The sequence below is a fragment of the Chrysochloris asiatica genome, unplaced genomic scaffold (genome assembly GCF_000296735.1).
Source record: "Chrysochloris asiatica unplaced genomic scaffold, ChrAsi1.0 scaffold00007, whole genome shotgun sequence".
NCBI classification, from domain to species: domain Eukaryota; kingdom Metazoa; phylum Chordata; class Mammalia; order Afrosoricida; family Chrysochloridae; genus Chrysochloris; species Chrysochloris asiatica.
This window is the reverse complement of record NW_006408525.1, coordinates 24511134-24527855: the sequence shown is the minus strand read 5'-3', so window position 1 is coordinate 24527855 and position 16722 is coordinate 24511134. Positions and strand designations below refer to the sequence as shown.

At 37.0% G+C, this 16722-nt stretch overlaps 1 protein-coding gene across 2 annotated transcripts in view; it reads left to right on the top strand.

Annotated features, from left to right (window-relative positions):
• Nucleotides 1-16722, top strand: part of FBXL20 (F-box and leucine-rich repeat protein 20) — a 165578-nt gene that overhangs the window by 140368 nt on the left and 8488 nt on the right. Inside the window, exons 7-12 of one of the 2 annotated variants that reach the window (XM_006832547.1) lie at nucleotides 3182-3277; nucleotides 4255-4381; nucleotides 7283-7357; nucleotides 11159-11289; nucleotides 15905-15965; nucleotides 16370-16414. In XM_006832547.1, coding sequence (XP_006832610.1) covers nucleotides 3182-3277; nucleotides 4255-4381; nucleotides 7283-7357; nucleotides 11159-11289; nucleotides 15905-15965; nucleotides 16370-16414 — 535 coding nt within the window. The remainder of the gene's footprint in view (nucleotides 1-3181; nucleotides 3278-4254; nucleotides 4382-7282; nucleotides 7358-11158; nucleotides 11290-15904; nucleotides 15966-16369; nucleotides 16415-16722) is intronic. The other variant, XM_006832548.1, reaches the window with a different exon arrangement.

Below are 16722 nucleotides of genomic sequence, written 5' to 3'. Positions count from 1 at the left end.
AAAAAAAAAAAAAAGAAAAGAAAGAGGAACACACTACAAGTGGATGAACGTATGCTTGTGGATGCAGTATGACAAAGGAGCAGACAAATCTCTACATTGAGGATCATTCCCATCCCCTTGGTACACAGGAATGGGGAACTTAGACATTGGCTACCCAAAATAAGGGACTACAAAGGCAAGAAGTGACTGGCTTGTAAGCTTTCCATAGGGAACCTAGCTCCCCAGGATACAGGGAAAGGTAGAACCTCCACTGAATTGTTTCCAACCTGTCTGAATAGGGTTGATAAAAGGTGAGGGGGAAAGGACTCCTGTGGTTCATTAGGGAATGATTGCTAACAGTGAGTGTTGAAAAGGTAAATGTAAATGTTTGGTAACAAAAGGAGGAGAGTGGCTGATTTTGCAGTCCAGGAGTAGAGATCCCTGGAACCATCAAGGGAGAAAAGCGAAGTGCAGTGCCAGACAGTGTGAGACCCTGTCGGGGAGGCGGTGACACTAGGGATGGAGGCAGAGAAGATGATGTAGACAGAAGGAGCTGCTGGGGACTCTGGACTCAGGGAGGGAGAGGGGCTGTGTTCTAGCGGCCAGGGGGCAGGCGTGTGGGGTGTACCCTTTGGTGGCTTGATGATGCATGCAGGGGATTGTGAACATTGCAATGAAACAAAATACGATAGGATGAATGTCAAGATAATGTTCTCCCATGTAAACTAACACATAATTTACAATAAAAACTTATAATAAAAAAAAGAAAGAAAGAAAAGGGATAGGAAGGAGAGTGGAATGGAAATAGGAAGCACAGGGAGGAAGTGGGATGACTTGTTGCATGGAGGGGATTGTAATCATTGAGATGAAAGTGTGTGGTCAACTTTATTAGTAACCTTATGTACAACAGAACAAAACATTGCCCAATCCTGTGTCATCCTCAAAATAGCCAGAATGTTGAAGATGCCGATCTATCTCACAGAAGGGTCTTCCACACCCATGTTAGTCCTCTACTTCATCAAACATGATATTCTTTCGAGACTGATCCCTGTGTGGCGCTGTGGGTTAATGTGCCAGACTGGAAAACTGTTTGAACAGCAAGGTCGGCAGTTCAAGCTCACCAGCATCTCCTCGGAAACCTGTCTATACAGGATCACTGTGGATCGGAACCAACTCAAAGGCACTTAACAACAACAACAATCAAATCATGTGGAGGTGGGGAGGAAAACAAGCCAGTTGTGCAGTGCTCTCTTGGATTCCATAGTTCTCATAAACTAATTTTATAAGGATATTACCAGCCTTTCTTTGTAGTCTGTCTTGGTTGCTGTCTCAGTCCATCTCACTGAGGGTCTTCCTCTTTTCTGATGACCTTCTACTTTACCAAGCATGATGTCTTCTCCAGGGATGAGCCTTTCTGATACTATGTCCAAAGTACATGAGACAAAGTTTCACTGTCCTTGGTTCTAAGGAGCATCCTAGCTGCACTTCTTCTAAGACAGATTTGTTCCTTCTTCTGGCAGTCCATGCTATTTCAGTGTTCTTTACCAACACCATATTTCAGAGGCATCAAGACATAGCAATTCTATTCCTAGGAATCTACACAAAAGAAATTAAAACATGTCCACACAAAGACTTAAGAACTCTATCAGCCAAATACAAGGTATGGATCTTGTTTGAATCCTAATTTTAAATAAACAATTTGGACAATGGCATTCATGAGAAAATAGAGGAAAATTCAACACTGACTGGGTCTCAGATCATATTGTTATTTTAAAGGGCTTGTTGAATCAGTTTTGACTCATAGCGACCCTGTATAGGGTTTCCAAGGAGTGGTTGATAAGTTTGAACCACAAACCTTGTGGTTGGCAGTCCAATGCTGATTCTACAATGCCACACCAGAACTCCCATATCGTACTAAAGAATTAATTTTGTTGGGTGTGACAGCACTATGGTTCTACATCCTATCTATTAGAAATATGTACTGAATTATTTATAGGTGAAGTAATATGTCTGGGATTTACTTTGAAATATTGAAAATCAAACAGAAGGAATAGATGAGAAAATAAAATATTGATAAATATCAAAGCTTAATGATAATACATGTGAGTTCTCTATACTATTCATTCTTCTTTTGTATATATTTGAAATTTTTCATAATAGTAAAATTTTAAAACTGAGAACCTGACCGCTATAGAAAAAGAGCCTTTAGGAAATTCATAAAGGAAAGCAGGTAACAATATTTCCTAATTTAGCTTGTTTCAGACCAGTACCAATCTATCCTCTGTATACATTGCAAAAATGCAATTCTTTCATTACTGCCATGCAAAAAATTTTGGGGGGTTGAAATTTAAGTGAAAGAGATAGAACTTTCTGTTTCATTTTTTACCACATGATAGCAGGTACTAGCTAGCTTCTGGTGTTCCTGGATTTGCATAACACATGTGACTCTCTTAGAGCACACACCGGTAGTGATTGAAACACCACTTTCTTGTGCAAATTCTCATACTCAGCACAGCCTTTTCCTGAATGTGAAAGGTTCTATGATTTACAACTGCTTTTATTTGAGGCATGGCATTTTAAAGTTTTTACATCTGTTGTTGTTAGGTGTCATTGAGTCAGTACCAACTCATAGCGACCCTATGCACAACATAATGAAACACTGCCTGATCCTGGGCCAACCTCACAATTGTTGCCATGCTTGAGCCCGTTGATACTGCCACTTTGCCAGTCCTTCTCACTGGGAGTATTCCTCTTTTTCTCTGACCCTCCACCTTACTAAACATGATATCCTTCTCCAGCGACTGATCCTCCTGACAATATGTCCGAAGTATAAGGACAAAGTTTGGCCATCCTGGCCTCCAAGGAGTACTCTGGTTGTACTTCTAACACAGATGTGTTGGTTCTTTTGGCAGCCCATGGCACTTTTAATATTCTCCTCCAACACCATAACTCAAAAATATCAATTCTTCTATGGTCTTTCTTATTCACTGTCCAGCTTTCACATGCATATAAAGTTATTGAAAATCATGACTTGGGTCAGGTGCACATTAGTCCTCAAGGTGACATCTTTGCTCTTTAACACTTTAAAAAGGTCTTGTGCAACAGATTTACCTAAATGTGTTTAATGTGAATGACATTCTGTATACTAAGAATGTGTTCTGATTTTGTTCATTCTTTATTTTTTCCTTTTTCCATTTTTCAGTACATGTACTAGCCTTAGCAAGTTCTGTTCCAAGCTCAGACACCTTGACTTGGCTTCCTGTACATCAATAACAAATATGTCTCTAAAAGCTCTGAGGTAAATTTCTTATAATAAACTTTTTCAATACTTAGAAAAAATAAATTTTTTAAGTAACTGAAATGAAGTTATAATTAAAGCTATCTACGTTTTATGATTATACACTGTGGTTCAGAATAGATCTTTTGTCTTAACTTCTTGCCAAATTACAGAATCCATCTAGATGACATTTGGCTAACTAGGATTTATGAAGAGTAGTAGAGAATATTTGATTGGTAGAATATAGAGCTTGAACACATGAGCTCCTAAATTGAGCCTACAGAAGTGGTACTCTAGAAACCTCTTAAATAAAGAATTCTATTTTTGTTGTTAAGTGTCATCGAGTTTGTTCTGACATAGCAACTCTGTATAGGGTTTCTGAGGATCGGTTGGTAGGTTTGAACCACCGATCCTATGGTTCAAGTTGAACTTGTGGGTCCCGTGCTTTATCCTACAGCACCACACCAGGACTCCCTCTGTAGATACTTTGTAATTTTTAAAGTAAAAGTTAAAGTCCTCATTACCTTGATAAGTAATAGAATTAACTGAAAAGCAATCTGGAGTTGACTCTGAACTCTTCATTAATTATTATTCTGTGAGTTTGAACAAGCCATTTAATTTTACTTCCTAACGAGCGAGTACTGAGATAATGTGATTGGCGCAAAAAGAATAGAAAGATATTTTGAAAAGTATTAAGTTCCATAAAAATTTAATATATCTGAAAAAACAATATTGTACTTTGTGCTCTTTGGTGAATTGGTGTTCAGGTAGCCTCACTAATGATATAGCACGTGAACACCACAAACATTGGTGAAATAGCTTTTCTTTTGTTGTGGGATTGCCTATATTCTAGACCTACATTAAGTAAATATATATACGTTCTTTGGGAGAAAATGGGCCTGTATCCATTCTCAAATTAAATGGCCAATAAAATGAAACTTCGGTGTTTTTAGAACTGCATTTAGTCGTACGTTTGTCTTACTTTGTTTTATCCTAAGCGAGGGATGTCCACTGTTGGAGCAACTGAACATTTCATGGTGTGACCAAGTAACCAAGGATGGCATCCAAGCACTAGTGAGAGGCTGTGGGGGTCTCAAGGCCTTATTCTTAAAAGGCTGCACACAGGTAATACTCTGTATAGTGCTTGTGAAAGTCAGAGGATTCCTGAGCACATGGTAAGTGGCCCCAAGGTGTTGAAGGAAATGTCAGTTGTTGTATACTATTGACCAAAGACACATGATTACTGAAAATTAAAGCATTTTCCTAGGAATAAAAGAATTTAAGAAAAATTAACATCTGACTCAAGATACACATGCCCTTACAGAACTGATTTTCGAGGAGAGGCAAAGTAAGGAGATAAAAGATCATACTGAGCATACATCTGTACTAAAAAGAAAACTTGCTGTGTTGTAACTGCCTGAAACTTTCAATATTTGCAAAGGAAATGGTCTTGTCAATTTCCACTAGTTTTTTAACCTAGTTTTTCTTATGTGTGCCAAGTACACAGCTAGTTTCATTTTATAGTGTTGATACTTATTTCCTGCCAGTCATATTACAAATCCAAAATGTTTTATCATTAAAAATATTACTGTCTCAGTATTTTACAGTGAAAATGACAAATTGACTAGGAGCATATGAAAGGAGATGATCAACAGTCATTTAGGATTTAGGAGCAATTGACAACACAGGACTAAGTTTTTATTTTATTTTATCAATGATTATTAAAATTATGCCTGAGATTTCATTTTTAAAGCATTCGTTTACCATGGTAAGAGAAAGCCCACTGTTTGAAACAGAGCGTTAGAAATCTCACTGCCTTAAAGCAACAGCTTGAGCTTCTGGTTATTTATGGAATCCTGGAAAATATTGATTGGAATACATCACTATAATCAATTACTTGCCATCTGTTCTCAGTGTGGCACTGATCTTCCTGCAGCAAATAAACTCTGGATTCCTTTCTCAGCTCCTGCTCCCAAAAAGTTTGTTTTTAAAAAGCTTTAATATGAAAAATATGTGTAAAAATATAAAAGTTGTCATATCTTCATAATCTCTCAGCAAAATGCTGTTAAGGCATATCTAATTTAACAGAAGTAAAATCCGTAGAGAGCTGAACAGAAGATTTTAAATTAGCAACACAAGAAATTATTATAATGAAATGTGCAAAGACCTAGAGTTAGAAAACCTAAAGGGAAGAAAACACTCGGCATTTCTCAAGCTGAAAGCATTGAAGAAAAAAATTCTAGTTTCTTGTTGCTGTTAAGTGCTGTCAAGTTGATGCCGACTCATTGCAACCTTGTATAGGGTTTCCAAGGAGCAGCTGATGTGTTTGAACTGCCGACCTTGTTCACAGTCCAGTGCTGATCAACAGCACCATACCAGAAGTCCAACATTGAAGATTTCTATGGACAAAAATTACTGAATGATACAGGAAGCCTCCAAAGAAGATGAAGGAATACGCAGAGTCACTGTACCAAGAAGAATTGGCTGACATTCAGCCATTTCAAGAGATAGCATATGACCAACAGCCAGTGGTATTGAAGGAAGAAGTCCAAGCTGGATTGCAGGCATTAGGGAAAAACAAGGTTCCAGAAATAGACAGAATACCAAATTTGAGATTTTTCAACAAATGGATGCAACACTGGAAGAACCCACTTGTCTATGCCAAGAAATTTGAAAGATGGCTACCTGGCTAATCAGCTGGAAGAGATCTGTATTTATGCCCATCCCAAAGAAAGGTGATCCAACGGAATTCAGAAATTATTGAACAATATCATTACTATCACACACAAGTAAATTTTTGCTGAAGAGAATTCAAAAATAGTTGGTAGCACTATATAAAAAGGGCACTTACAGAAATTTAAACTGGGTTCAGAAAACATGGAATGAAGGATATTATTGCTGATGTTAAACGAACCTTAGTTGAAAGCAGAGAATACCAGAAAGATATTTACCTGTGTTTTATAGACTTTGCAAGGGCTAGTTGACTGTGGATTATAACTAATTATGGATAACATTATGAAGAATGGAATTCTACAACATTTAGTTGGATCATGTGGAACCTGTATATCAGGGGTACCCTTTCACCATACTTATTCATTCTGTCTGTATGCTGAGCAAGTAAGAAGCTGGACTATATAAAGAACACAGCATCAGGATTAGAGGAAGACTCACTGACAATTTGCAACATACAGATGACATAACCTTGTTTGCTGAAAGTCAAAAGGACTTGAAGTACTTACTGATGAAGATAAAAGACTACAAGCCTTTACTATGAATTGCATCTCAACATAAACAAAAATCCTCACAAATGAACCAATAAGTAACATCATGACAAACAGAAAAATATTGAAGTTGTCAAAGATTTCATTTTCTTGGATTTATAATCAACATTCATGGAAGCAGCAGTCAAGAAATCAAATGATGTATTGCATTAGGCAAATCTGCTGCATAAATCTTAAAAGTGTTTAAGAGCAAAGATGACACTTTGAAATCTAGAGTGCACTTGACCCGAGTCATGGTACTTTTCAGTCACTTCATATGCATGTGAAAGCTGGACAGTAAATTCAGAAGACAGGAGAAGACTCAATGTACTTGAATTATGGTGTTGGCAAAGACTGTTGAAAGTACCATGGACTGCCAGAAGAACAAACAAATCTGTGTTGGATAAAGTACAGCCAAATTGCTCCTTATAAACAATGATGATAAGACTTTGTCTCTCATTCTTTGGACATGCTGTCAGAAGGGACCAATCCTTGGAGGACATCATGCTTGGTAAAGTAGAGCATCAGCGTAAAGAGGAAGACCCTCAATGAATTGGATTGATATAGTGACTGTAACAATGGGCTCAAAGATGGCAACAATTGTGAGAATGGCACAGACTCGGGCACTGTTTCATTCTGTTCTATATAGGGTATAGCACCAAACAACAACAAAATCCATAGACACTAGACAATATTTATATTCTGAATCTTTATCCTTTGAAATCACGGCAATAACTGTTTTTTCCCTCTTTTTTTATCTTTCTAGTTAGAAGATGAAGCTCTCAAATACATAGGTGCACACTGTCCTGAACTGGTAACTTTGAACTTGCAGACTTGCTTAGTAAGTAGTCCTTCCCATGACTGGTCTATACTAGTAATTTAGTGCACTAGTATTGTAAAAGTTCCAATCATTAAGACCAATGGTTTTTTCACTGAAACCCTAGGAACACAGTGGACACACATGACTTTTTTGTGTATATTGTGAATTGCGTAATCGTTTACATGGGAGAACATTGGTTTTACACTTGTTTCATTGCAATGATTACAATCCCTCCATGCATCATCATTCAACAGTATTTGCTTCTATTCCCTCTGTTTTTTGGGGGGGCTTTCTGAGGGGAAGATGTACACCAAAACACTCAGGAATATATAATCATTTAAACAACCGAAGGACACATTCTGCAAGTCTGCCTCATGGCTGCCAGCACACAGCCTTTCTCTTTCCATGAGTCTATAGAGTCCTCAGCTGCTCCCTCTCTCCATGTCCTCATCTCTACCTCCATCTCTGGTGTCGCTGCTTCTCTAGTTAGGGTCCCACATTTCACCTGTGCTCTTCTCCCTTGATGGTCCTTGGATCCTCTGTTCCTGGATTGTAAGATTAACTAACTCCCCCCCCCTTTTTTGTTACAAAGCTTTACAGTTGTGATAATCACAATTAGTCATGATAACAATTACTCACTATTGAATCATAAGAATATCTCCATCTCCTTTCACCAGCCTATTCAATGGGTGCTCTACCTTCCTGTGCACACTCTGAAACAAAACTCCCTCTTGAAAACATGTAAGCCAGTTACTTTGTGCCTCTATAGCGCCCCTATATTAGGTAGTCAATCAGATGACTCTTTACATGTTTGACAATAGTCATGTTTAGGATCTTTGACCTAGATCAGATAAACAGTATGGTAGATAGATAGAGCTAACTGTAACTCCACCCCTTTCATTTCAACTTAAGAAAACTGTCTACTTCAGTATTTAAAATATTTTTGGCAACAGATTGTTTGTAATCACACTTTATAACTGATTAAGATGTGTTAGTGTGTCACAACCCTACTATTAGGAACTACTGATCAAAACAGATGGCACATAAACTACCCTTTCATTGTCAAGTTTATTAGTTAATATTTAGCTTTGTTCAGAACATAAACTTTTTGTGTCTCCCCTAAAAACGCTTGCATTTTATCCAGAAACTTGCTGAAACTACTCAAGGACCCAAAACATTGACAATACACATTCAACTTTTCATTCTTGCCTTGAAAGTTACCTATGGGTAATGAAAAAAAGTTGAAAAGGATTTTCCTTGTTTGTACCAAACTTCTGCTTATACTACTTCCCTTTCTTGTTTGATCACTTGGAAGCTGAGAGCATTTTTGTTGCTGCTGTTATGTGCTTCTGAGTCGGTTTCGACTCATAACAACCCTGTATAGGGTTTCCAAGGAGCAGCTGGTGGGTTTGAACTGCCAACCTTCTGGTTCGCAGTCCAGTGCTGATCCTACAGCACCTCACCAGGAGCCCCTTGCAAGCCATTTTGCAATTCAGGGACTGATTTTATAAAGGTCCTCATTTTATGCAATTTAAGTGACTTTCCCTTTTGGTCCGAGAGGGATGATGCTGATAATGATCTGCTTAGAAAATATTTGGTGACTGAGTTAAAGGAGTGACATGTTTTCCTAGTAATTATAATCACCATAATTACTGATGATACCAAAATTTGTCTAATTTCATTTGTAGGACTAAAATACATGCTCCTAGAAAGCAAGTTATCCCTGAGTGGCACCAACAGTTAAGTGCTCAACTACTAGCCAAAAGTTTGTTGATTCAGATCCACCCAGATATGTCTCAAGAGAAGGAGCTCTGGTAGCCCAATGGTTACGAGTCGAACTGCTAATCTCAAGGTCAGCAGTTCGAAACTACCAGCGGTTTTGTGGGAGAAAGATGAGGCTTTTTGCTCCTGTGAAGATTTATAGACTCAGAAATAACAAAAACAGAGAGCGAGCACAACTGTAAAAATGAAGTTATAATCTTACAGTGTTAGAAAAAAACATTCTTAGGCATCTTTAGGTGATGTGACTAAGTTTCATTTTACATAAATATATATAAATTATGCACTACATAAAGTATATCACACATGGTGGCACTATGGGTTAGGCATTGGGCTGTTAACCCCAAGATCAGCAGTTCAAACCCATAGACACTCTACAGGAAAAGAAGAGGCTGCCTGCTTCCATTTATGTTTAGGAAACCTTGTATATGGTTGCTGTGAGTCAGAATCTATTCATTCAATGGTTGTGAGTTTCAGTTTAGGATATATGCATATTACATACATGCACCATACATGGCATAAATAACATGCATACCATTTTCAGGTTTCATTTGAGTTCTTTAATTTTTCAGCAGGCAGGAATCACATTTGGCTAGCTTAAGGAAGTAATTCTATCATATGTGTTTTATTATTTTCCTTCCCTCAAATCTTAGTATACAAGTCATTCCTTATTACACAAGTCTACAGTATAATGAAGTGATTCTCAACATTCAAGAGATTTCATGTCTCAAGTGATAGCGCATTCCGGATTCATTCTGTTCTTGAAAGTAAAATTTTAGTAAATTTTACTGTTTTTAATATTTAAAGTATTAGAAGTATGGCTTTCCTCATTGTTTTTCCTCAGTAATCCATTATAGACTTTTAAACATATGAAGGAAAAAGCAGGCGAACCCTGTAGTATTTTTCACATGTTGTGTGGCACAAGTTCCACTGCCTGGCATGCTCATTGATCGCTGCTTCTGCCTTTACCTCTGTGGTTAGCAGTTCAGTGCTCATCCTATAGTGCCACACCACGACTTCGTATACCCATTTTTGTTGTTGTTAAATGCCATCAAGTTGGTTCAGACTTATAGCAATACTATATAGGGTTTCCTAGGAACAGCTGATGGGTTTGAACTGTCAGCCTTTCGATTCGCAGTCCAGTGCTTATCCTGCAGTGCTACACCAGGAGTCCATTTGCCTCTTTTAGCCATGTCTAATTGCACATTTGGTTGACACTTTCTTAAGTACTTCCATGTGTGTATCTGTATCATTATTTTAACTTCATGATAAACTTGGTATCTTGCCTTAGCATCTATTTTATATTTTATATTGGTTGTATTTTATATTGTGAGCATGCTGATTTAAGCTATGAATGCTAAAAATGTTCATTTTCTTCAGCTGTATTTATAATGTAAGGATACTGTTACTTTTTTTAATTCAAAATCTATATATACAAAATTATATTTTATTTCAATATAACTTTTCATTCCCATAAAATACGATGTTCTTTACATTATAAAACCAAAATGTAGAAATAAAATGAATGACTGGTAAAAGATTGTAGTTGTCACCCACTAACTTACTAATTTAACTTGAAAATATGAGGGGCCTTTGTAAAGTCCATGAAAAGGTCTTTTCATTCCATTTTCCATGGAACTTTTTGAAGCCCCCTTGTATATTTTTACTATTAAAATGTTACCTTTATTACTTGCATTCTAGATAAGTGTGAGTTTAAACACACACATAGAAAAAAATTTTATAATCATTTAGCTGAACATACACCTTGATGTATCCCATGCTGTTCCAAGTTCCATTCAGTTAAATACACAGCTTCTTACCTCTACACCAAAACCAGATTCTCTTGTAAACAAAATCAAAAGGAACTAAAAGGAAGACACAACGTATACTTGTTTCCTAATTTTAGGTCTGCTTGCTACTTGATTTATGTTAAACCTGTTCTGCTTTTCGTTTGTTTTGTGCTTGTTTTCACAGATGTAATATTTTTCTTCTTTTATTTCTGATAAGGTATAAAATCTATGCATTTTTGCTCTTGTTTTTTAGCAAATCACAGATGAAGGTCTCATTACTATATGCAGAGGGTGTCATAAGTTACAGTCCCTCTGTGCCTCTGGCTGCTCCAACATCACAGATGCCATCCTGAATGCTCTAGGCCAAAACTGCCCACGACTTAGGTAAACATTTTTTGTTTCATTCAAGAAATAAGGAAAAGAAACATAAACCTCCTTCATCCATATTTATTCCTTGGGACCTTGAAATTTTAAAGGAACCCTGGTAGCATAGTGGATTATGAGCTAGGTTGCTAACTGAAAGGTTAGTAGTTCAGATTTACTAGTTGCTCCACGGGAAAAAAGATGAGACTTTCTGCTTCCATAAAGATTTACAAGTCTTGGAAACCCTATCCAGGGGCGTTATGAGTCAGAACCAACTCCGTGGCACCCAACCATCACCAAACAATAAGCCCACTATCCTTTCAGCTGTACACCTATGTACTTTGTACCTTATTTTATTATATATACACATACTACTTGCTTACCTATTGTCTTGTTATTCAGTGTTTCCCATTTATGACAATAGCAAAAAGTCTACTGACTGTTTTGCACATTAGCAGTGTATATCTGGCAATAGTGAACACCAGGATGGGAGGTGAGTAACACTGGCTGTGCTGGTTAGGATTATGTGTCAACTTGGCTGGGCCATGAATCACAATAGTTTGGCAGTTATGTAATGATGTTGTCATCCTTCTTTTTGTGACTGGATATGGTCATCCTCCATTGGAACCTAACCATATCAACAAGTGAGGAGTGGGTGTGTTTAGGGTTTATTATGATAAAGGGTAGAGCTCAGGATGACCATCAGAATGAGGTACATGGACAAAGTCTGGAAGGGTCCCCAAAGGGTTGTTGTTCAGTGCCTTCAAATTGATTCTGGCTCATAGAAATTCTGTATTGGGTTTCTGAAGAGTGGCTGGTGGATTCAAACTGCCAGCCTTGTGGCTGGTGGTCCAGTGCTTATCCTACAGTACCATACCAGGTACTGTAGCAATCCCTATGTTCTCCTAGGTAAACATTTTTTGTTTAGTTCAAGAAATAAGGAAAGGGAGTTGAAGCCTCCTTCATATTTAGTCCTTGGGACTTTGAAATGTGAAGGTTGACACTATAAGACAACTATCCTTTAAGCTGCCCAGCTATGTGCTTTGTACCTTATTTGATTACATATACACTACTCCTTACTTTACTACTGCCTGTTATCTAGCGTTTACAATAGTAAAAGGTCTACTGACCATTTTGTGTACTTCCGTATATTCTATGTTTTTCCTTACTAAAAAGGAAAAAAAGCAGCATTTAATGTCATTACTTGAGAAAGAAATGAAGGCATTTTCTCTTTTTCTTCTTCATTGAATATGAAATGTACCACTTGTTTTATATAAGTAAAAATTGAGGAAGAAACTTGCAACAATCTTTAACACAATTCTCTGGTATCATTGAATATAATATTACAGAGGTGTCAAATGTGAAAACAAACATCTTATTAATTCAATACAATAAATTATGTATCTACCACCTTGTACAGTGATGCCTTCTTTTTCCAGATTTCACAAGTTTTCCATTGTTTTTTTCCCTAGCATTTCATTGTGATTTGGATGAAAGTTTATAGAGAAAATTATTTTCCCATTCAACAGTATATACAGATTGTGTTTCGTGACATTAGTTGCAATCCCCTTAATGTAACAGCACTCTTCTCTATGAGTTGGAACTGACCAACAGCAATTAACAACAATAGTCTTATTAATTAGGGTGCCTTCAGAAAAATGGTCTAGTCATAGTGGCTTCTGAGAAGATCTGCTGAGTCAGTTAAATTCAAGGCAGCAGTCAGCTCAGAAGGTTATGGCAACTGTTTTGGGGGGAATTACAAAGGGGTCATCTTGACAGATTTTTTTCAAAGGACGTAGCTTATTAAGAAGAAGTTTTAAGAAAATTTAAAACTACATTGGTGAGAAAGCGGTCAGGACAGTTGTGCCAAGGAATTTTTTTTGGTCATGACAATGCACCTGCTTAGCAAGGACCATGCTGTGAAAATTTTGTTAGAAAACCTAGCTCTACCCACCATACAACCCTGAATCTTACTCTTTCAGATTTCTTTTTGTTTCCAAACTCAAAAACATTTGAAAAGTATACTATTTGAATTCCTCAGGAATGCCCAAACTGCCATTTTGACATGGAAAGTCAAAAAGTGTAGAATTATTTAGATGGAATCACCACCTTCAGAAGTTTATCGATGTAGGTGGAGGGTATGTTGAGAATCAGTAGCTTCTCTTTTTTAGGTTTTTGTTTAATTTGGTAGCAGTCCTTACCCTTTGATAGTCACTTAGGTTGTTTCCATGATTTTGCTATTGTGAAATGGGCATGGATATTCATAGATCTACTCATATCACAGTGCTGATTTCTCTGGGATATATATCTGGTAGTGGGATTGCTACGTCATATGATGCCTCTCACTTTTTAAGGAAGCACCATACCATATTCCCACAATGGTTGTACACAATCCCACCAGTATTGTGTGCATGTTCCCATTTCCCTACATCCCCACCAGCATTTATTGTTTTCTGAAGGTATTTTCTTCTATTAATGCTTTCCTATAATTCCTCTCTGAAGGAAGTTTTAAAAGGCCCACCCTGTGGTCATTTATAGTGTTATAATGATGCCATGTGCATGTTGTTTTTGTTTGCCACTGAACAGTTCCAAATCATAGTGACCCTATACAACAGACAGAGTAGTAGAACTACCCCCATAGGGTTTGCGAGTCTATACAATAGCTACAGGAACAGATTGTTAGGTCTTTTCTCCCACAGAACAGCTAGTGGATTTGAACCACTGACCTATTAGTTAGCAGCTGACCATGGCTACTTGCCAGGTACATAGTAGAGAGGTATTTAAAAAAATAAGAACAAAAAAATCCTATAAGAGGACTTTTGTGTTGATGATCTTTTAGAACTAAGTCTTGTTTCTCTACTGCTCTTCTTTACTTCAATATGGTGTTCGCTGAATACTTACTAAGAATGTTGTGTAACATGGGCATGATTTGTATCCCATATTGATTCTGTAGGAACACAGCACACTGGTTTGTAATGAATAAAGTATCAAAAACAGAAATTTTATGTGACCTGAAAAACTAAGGCAGTCTTATGAAGTTCCAGTTCTCACAAGTTTCACTGTTTATGGCAGACATTGTTTTAAGTGCTTTACAGATATTAATTTAATCTTATAACATGGTTGCTGTTGTTGTAGTTACATACCATCAAGTCAATTCTGACTTGTAGTGACCAGGTGTAAGTTTTCCAAGGCTACATATTTTTGTAAGAGCAGAAAACCTCATCTTTCTCCTGTATTACATGATAAAACCACTGTTTTCATCTCCATGTTATAAATGAGGAAACCAAAACACAACGAGGTCAAGTAACTAACTGGAGGAGCAAAGATTTAGAGCCTGTGAAACCACTTATCATACATAAAATAAACATTTTCTTTAAAACTTTTTGTGATCACCATGTCTGTGAGCCTAAACATGCATGGTTAAAAGCAGCTTTGCCTGCATTGCCAAAATCCCTTAATAGATCATAGAATTAATATTGGTCAAAATTAGTAGCATTGAAGCCTAAAGTAGTAACCACACTCCAGTCTAAAAATATTAAAAACCAGTTGCCATTGAGTCAGTTCCAACTTCTGGCGACCCCCTATGTGCACCAAGAATTATATTTATACTTCACAAGGTTTCCATGGATAAATCACCAGGCCTTTATTCCAAGGAGCTTTCAGGTAGACTAGAAATTCCATCCTTCAGTTGGCCAAGCATATTAACTCTTTGCACTATTCCTGGGCTTCTTAATAATAACTGTATTAGGGTTTTTTCTGCTTTAAGAGAGGGATCTTCTGCTCCAGTCCCTTATAGAATTCACTTTATTGTTAGAATGGACAGGTTCTTAAAATATGAGACTGCAAATTTGTGTTTCATTCAAATGAGGTTTTCCCATTAGATACATTCATTTCAAAGCGATTTTTAATTAATAATGATTTCTTATACTTCAGCTTTAATCTTTTTCAGCTTACAAATCAATAAGCAACTTCCAAATTTGTAAGCAAACTTGTTTGGTACCATTGTGCAGAGGGTCACCAAACTTTTCCCGGAAAAAAAGCTATTTTTGATTCCCCATCCTGTTTAGTTTGTTGTTTAGCAATCTTTGATCAGGAAAGGAAAGTTCTGTAACTATGGGAGTTTATATTTGAAACAGACCTTTAATTAAGCAACCCTTTCATAGCATTTTTAAGAAGCTGTTTAAATCTGAATGAACCTACATAAAAAATAGGGAAAAATATTAATTTACTTCAGCAATAGCTTAACTCAAACAAGGTATTTAATCTCCATTTCCTTTGTTTTCTAGGAGCAGGCTGCCCTCTGGGGGTGAGCAGTAAGACATCAAGAAGGCTTTTTAATGCATTGCTCTTTCGTGCATTTTGGCATTAACTACAAGCCTCCTTTGTATTCTTCCGTATTCTTTGATTTCATCAAGTTGAAGTATTGTGGTATTTACAGACTGCTTTATGATGACCCCGTGAAAATGAATGGAGAGATCTGTATATAAAACTTGCTTAGCTGTTAATAATCAGTCTATAGTATATAGTCTGTAGGGAATAGGAGGTTGCTTTCTTAAATTCTTGGAACTTTACTAAACTGAGTTTTTGGTGACCAAAGACTTGACTTGTAGTTTATTGTGTTTTTCTTTTTTAACAGAATATTAGAAGTAGCAAGGTGTTCTCAATTAACAGATGTGGGCTTTACCACTCTGGCGAGGGTAAGTATTTCTGCCAGGTTCCATACGTTTATTTGGGATTTTTACTTCAGAAGAATGAGCAGCAGGAGTGCTGTGGACTAGCTAATGTCCCTTAGTATTTTCATGCTACAGCTCTGAAAATGCACAAGGGCATTGGAGAACATGCTGCCCCTTAATGAAACTTGATTCTGCACAATTTTATTAGATGATAAAGTAATCTAAGAAGGGACTTCTGGTGCTTTGTGAAATAAATATTTGATATGTGAGTGGTGGATGAGACTGATGTGACTTTAGGGAATTTTTTGTATTCTTCAGAAGATTTTTTCATTTAAAACTATTCTTCAGAAGGCTATAGTTTTATAGCCTTGAATTTCCCCCATGTTTTAGATGTTTGCACTAAATCCATTTGGTTTTATACTTTGTAGAATTGCCATGAACTTGAAAAGATGGACCTGGAAGAGTGTGTTCAGGTAAAATTGTAGATTTTTTACTCAGAAATCAAATATGATAGAAATTGTGCACAGTGCATACACATCAAGTTCCTAGTCTTATTGTGCATGTATCATGTGTAAATAGGACACTGTATGTAATATTTGTAGCATTGCCGATTCTCCACTCACTAAAATGCTCTCCGGACATATCAAGCAGGGGCTACGTGCTCGTTGTTGTTGTTGTTGTTGTTGTTGTTGTTGTTGTTGTTGTTGTCAGGTGCCATTGAGTCGGAACCGACTCATAGCAACCCCATGCACAGCAGAACGAAACAATGTCCGATCCTGGG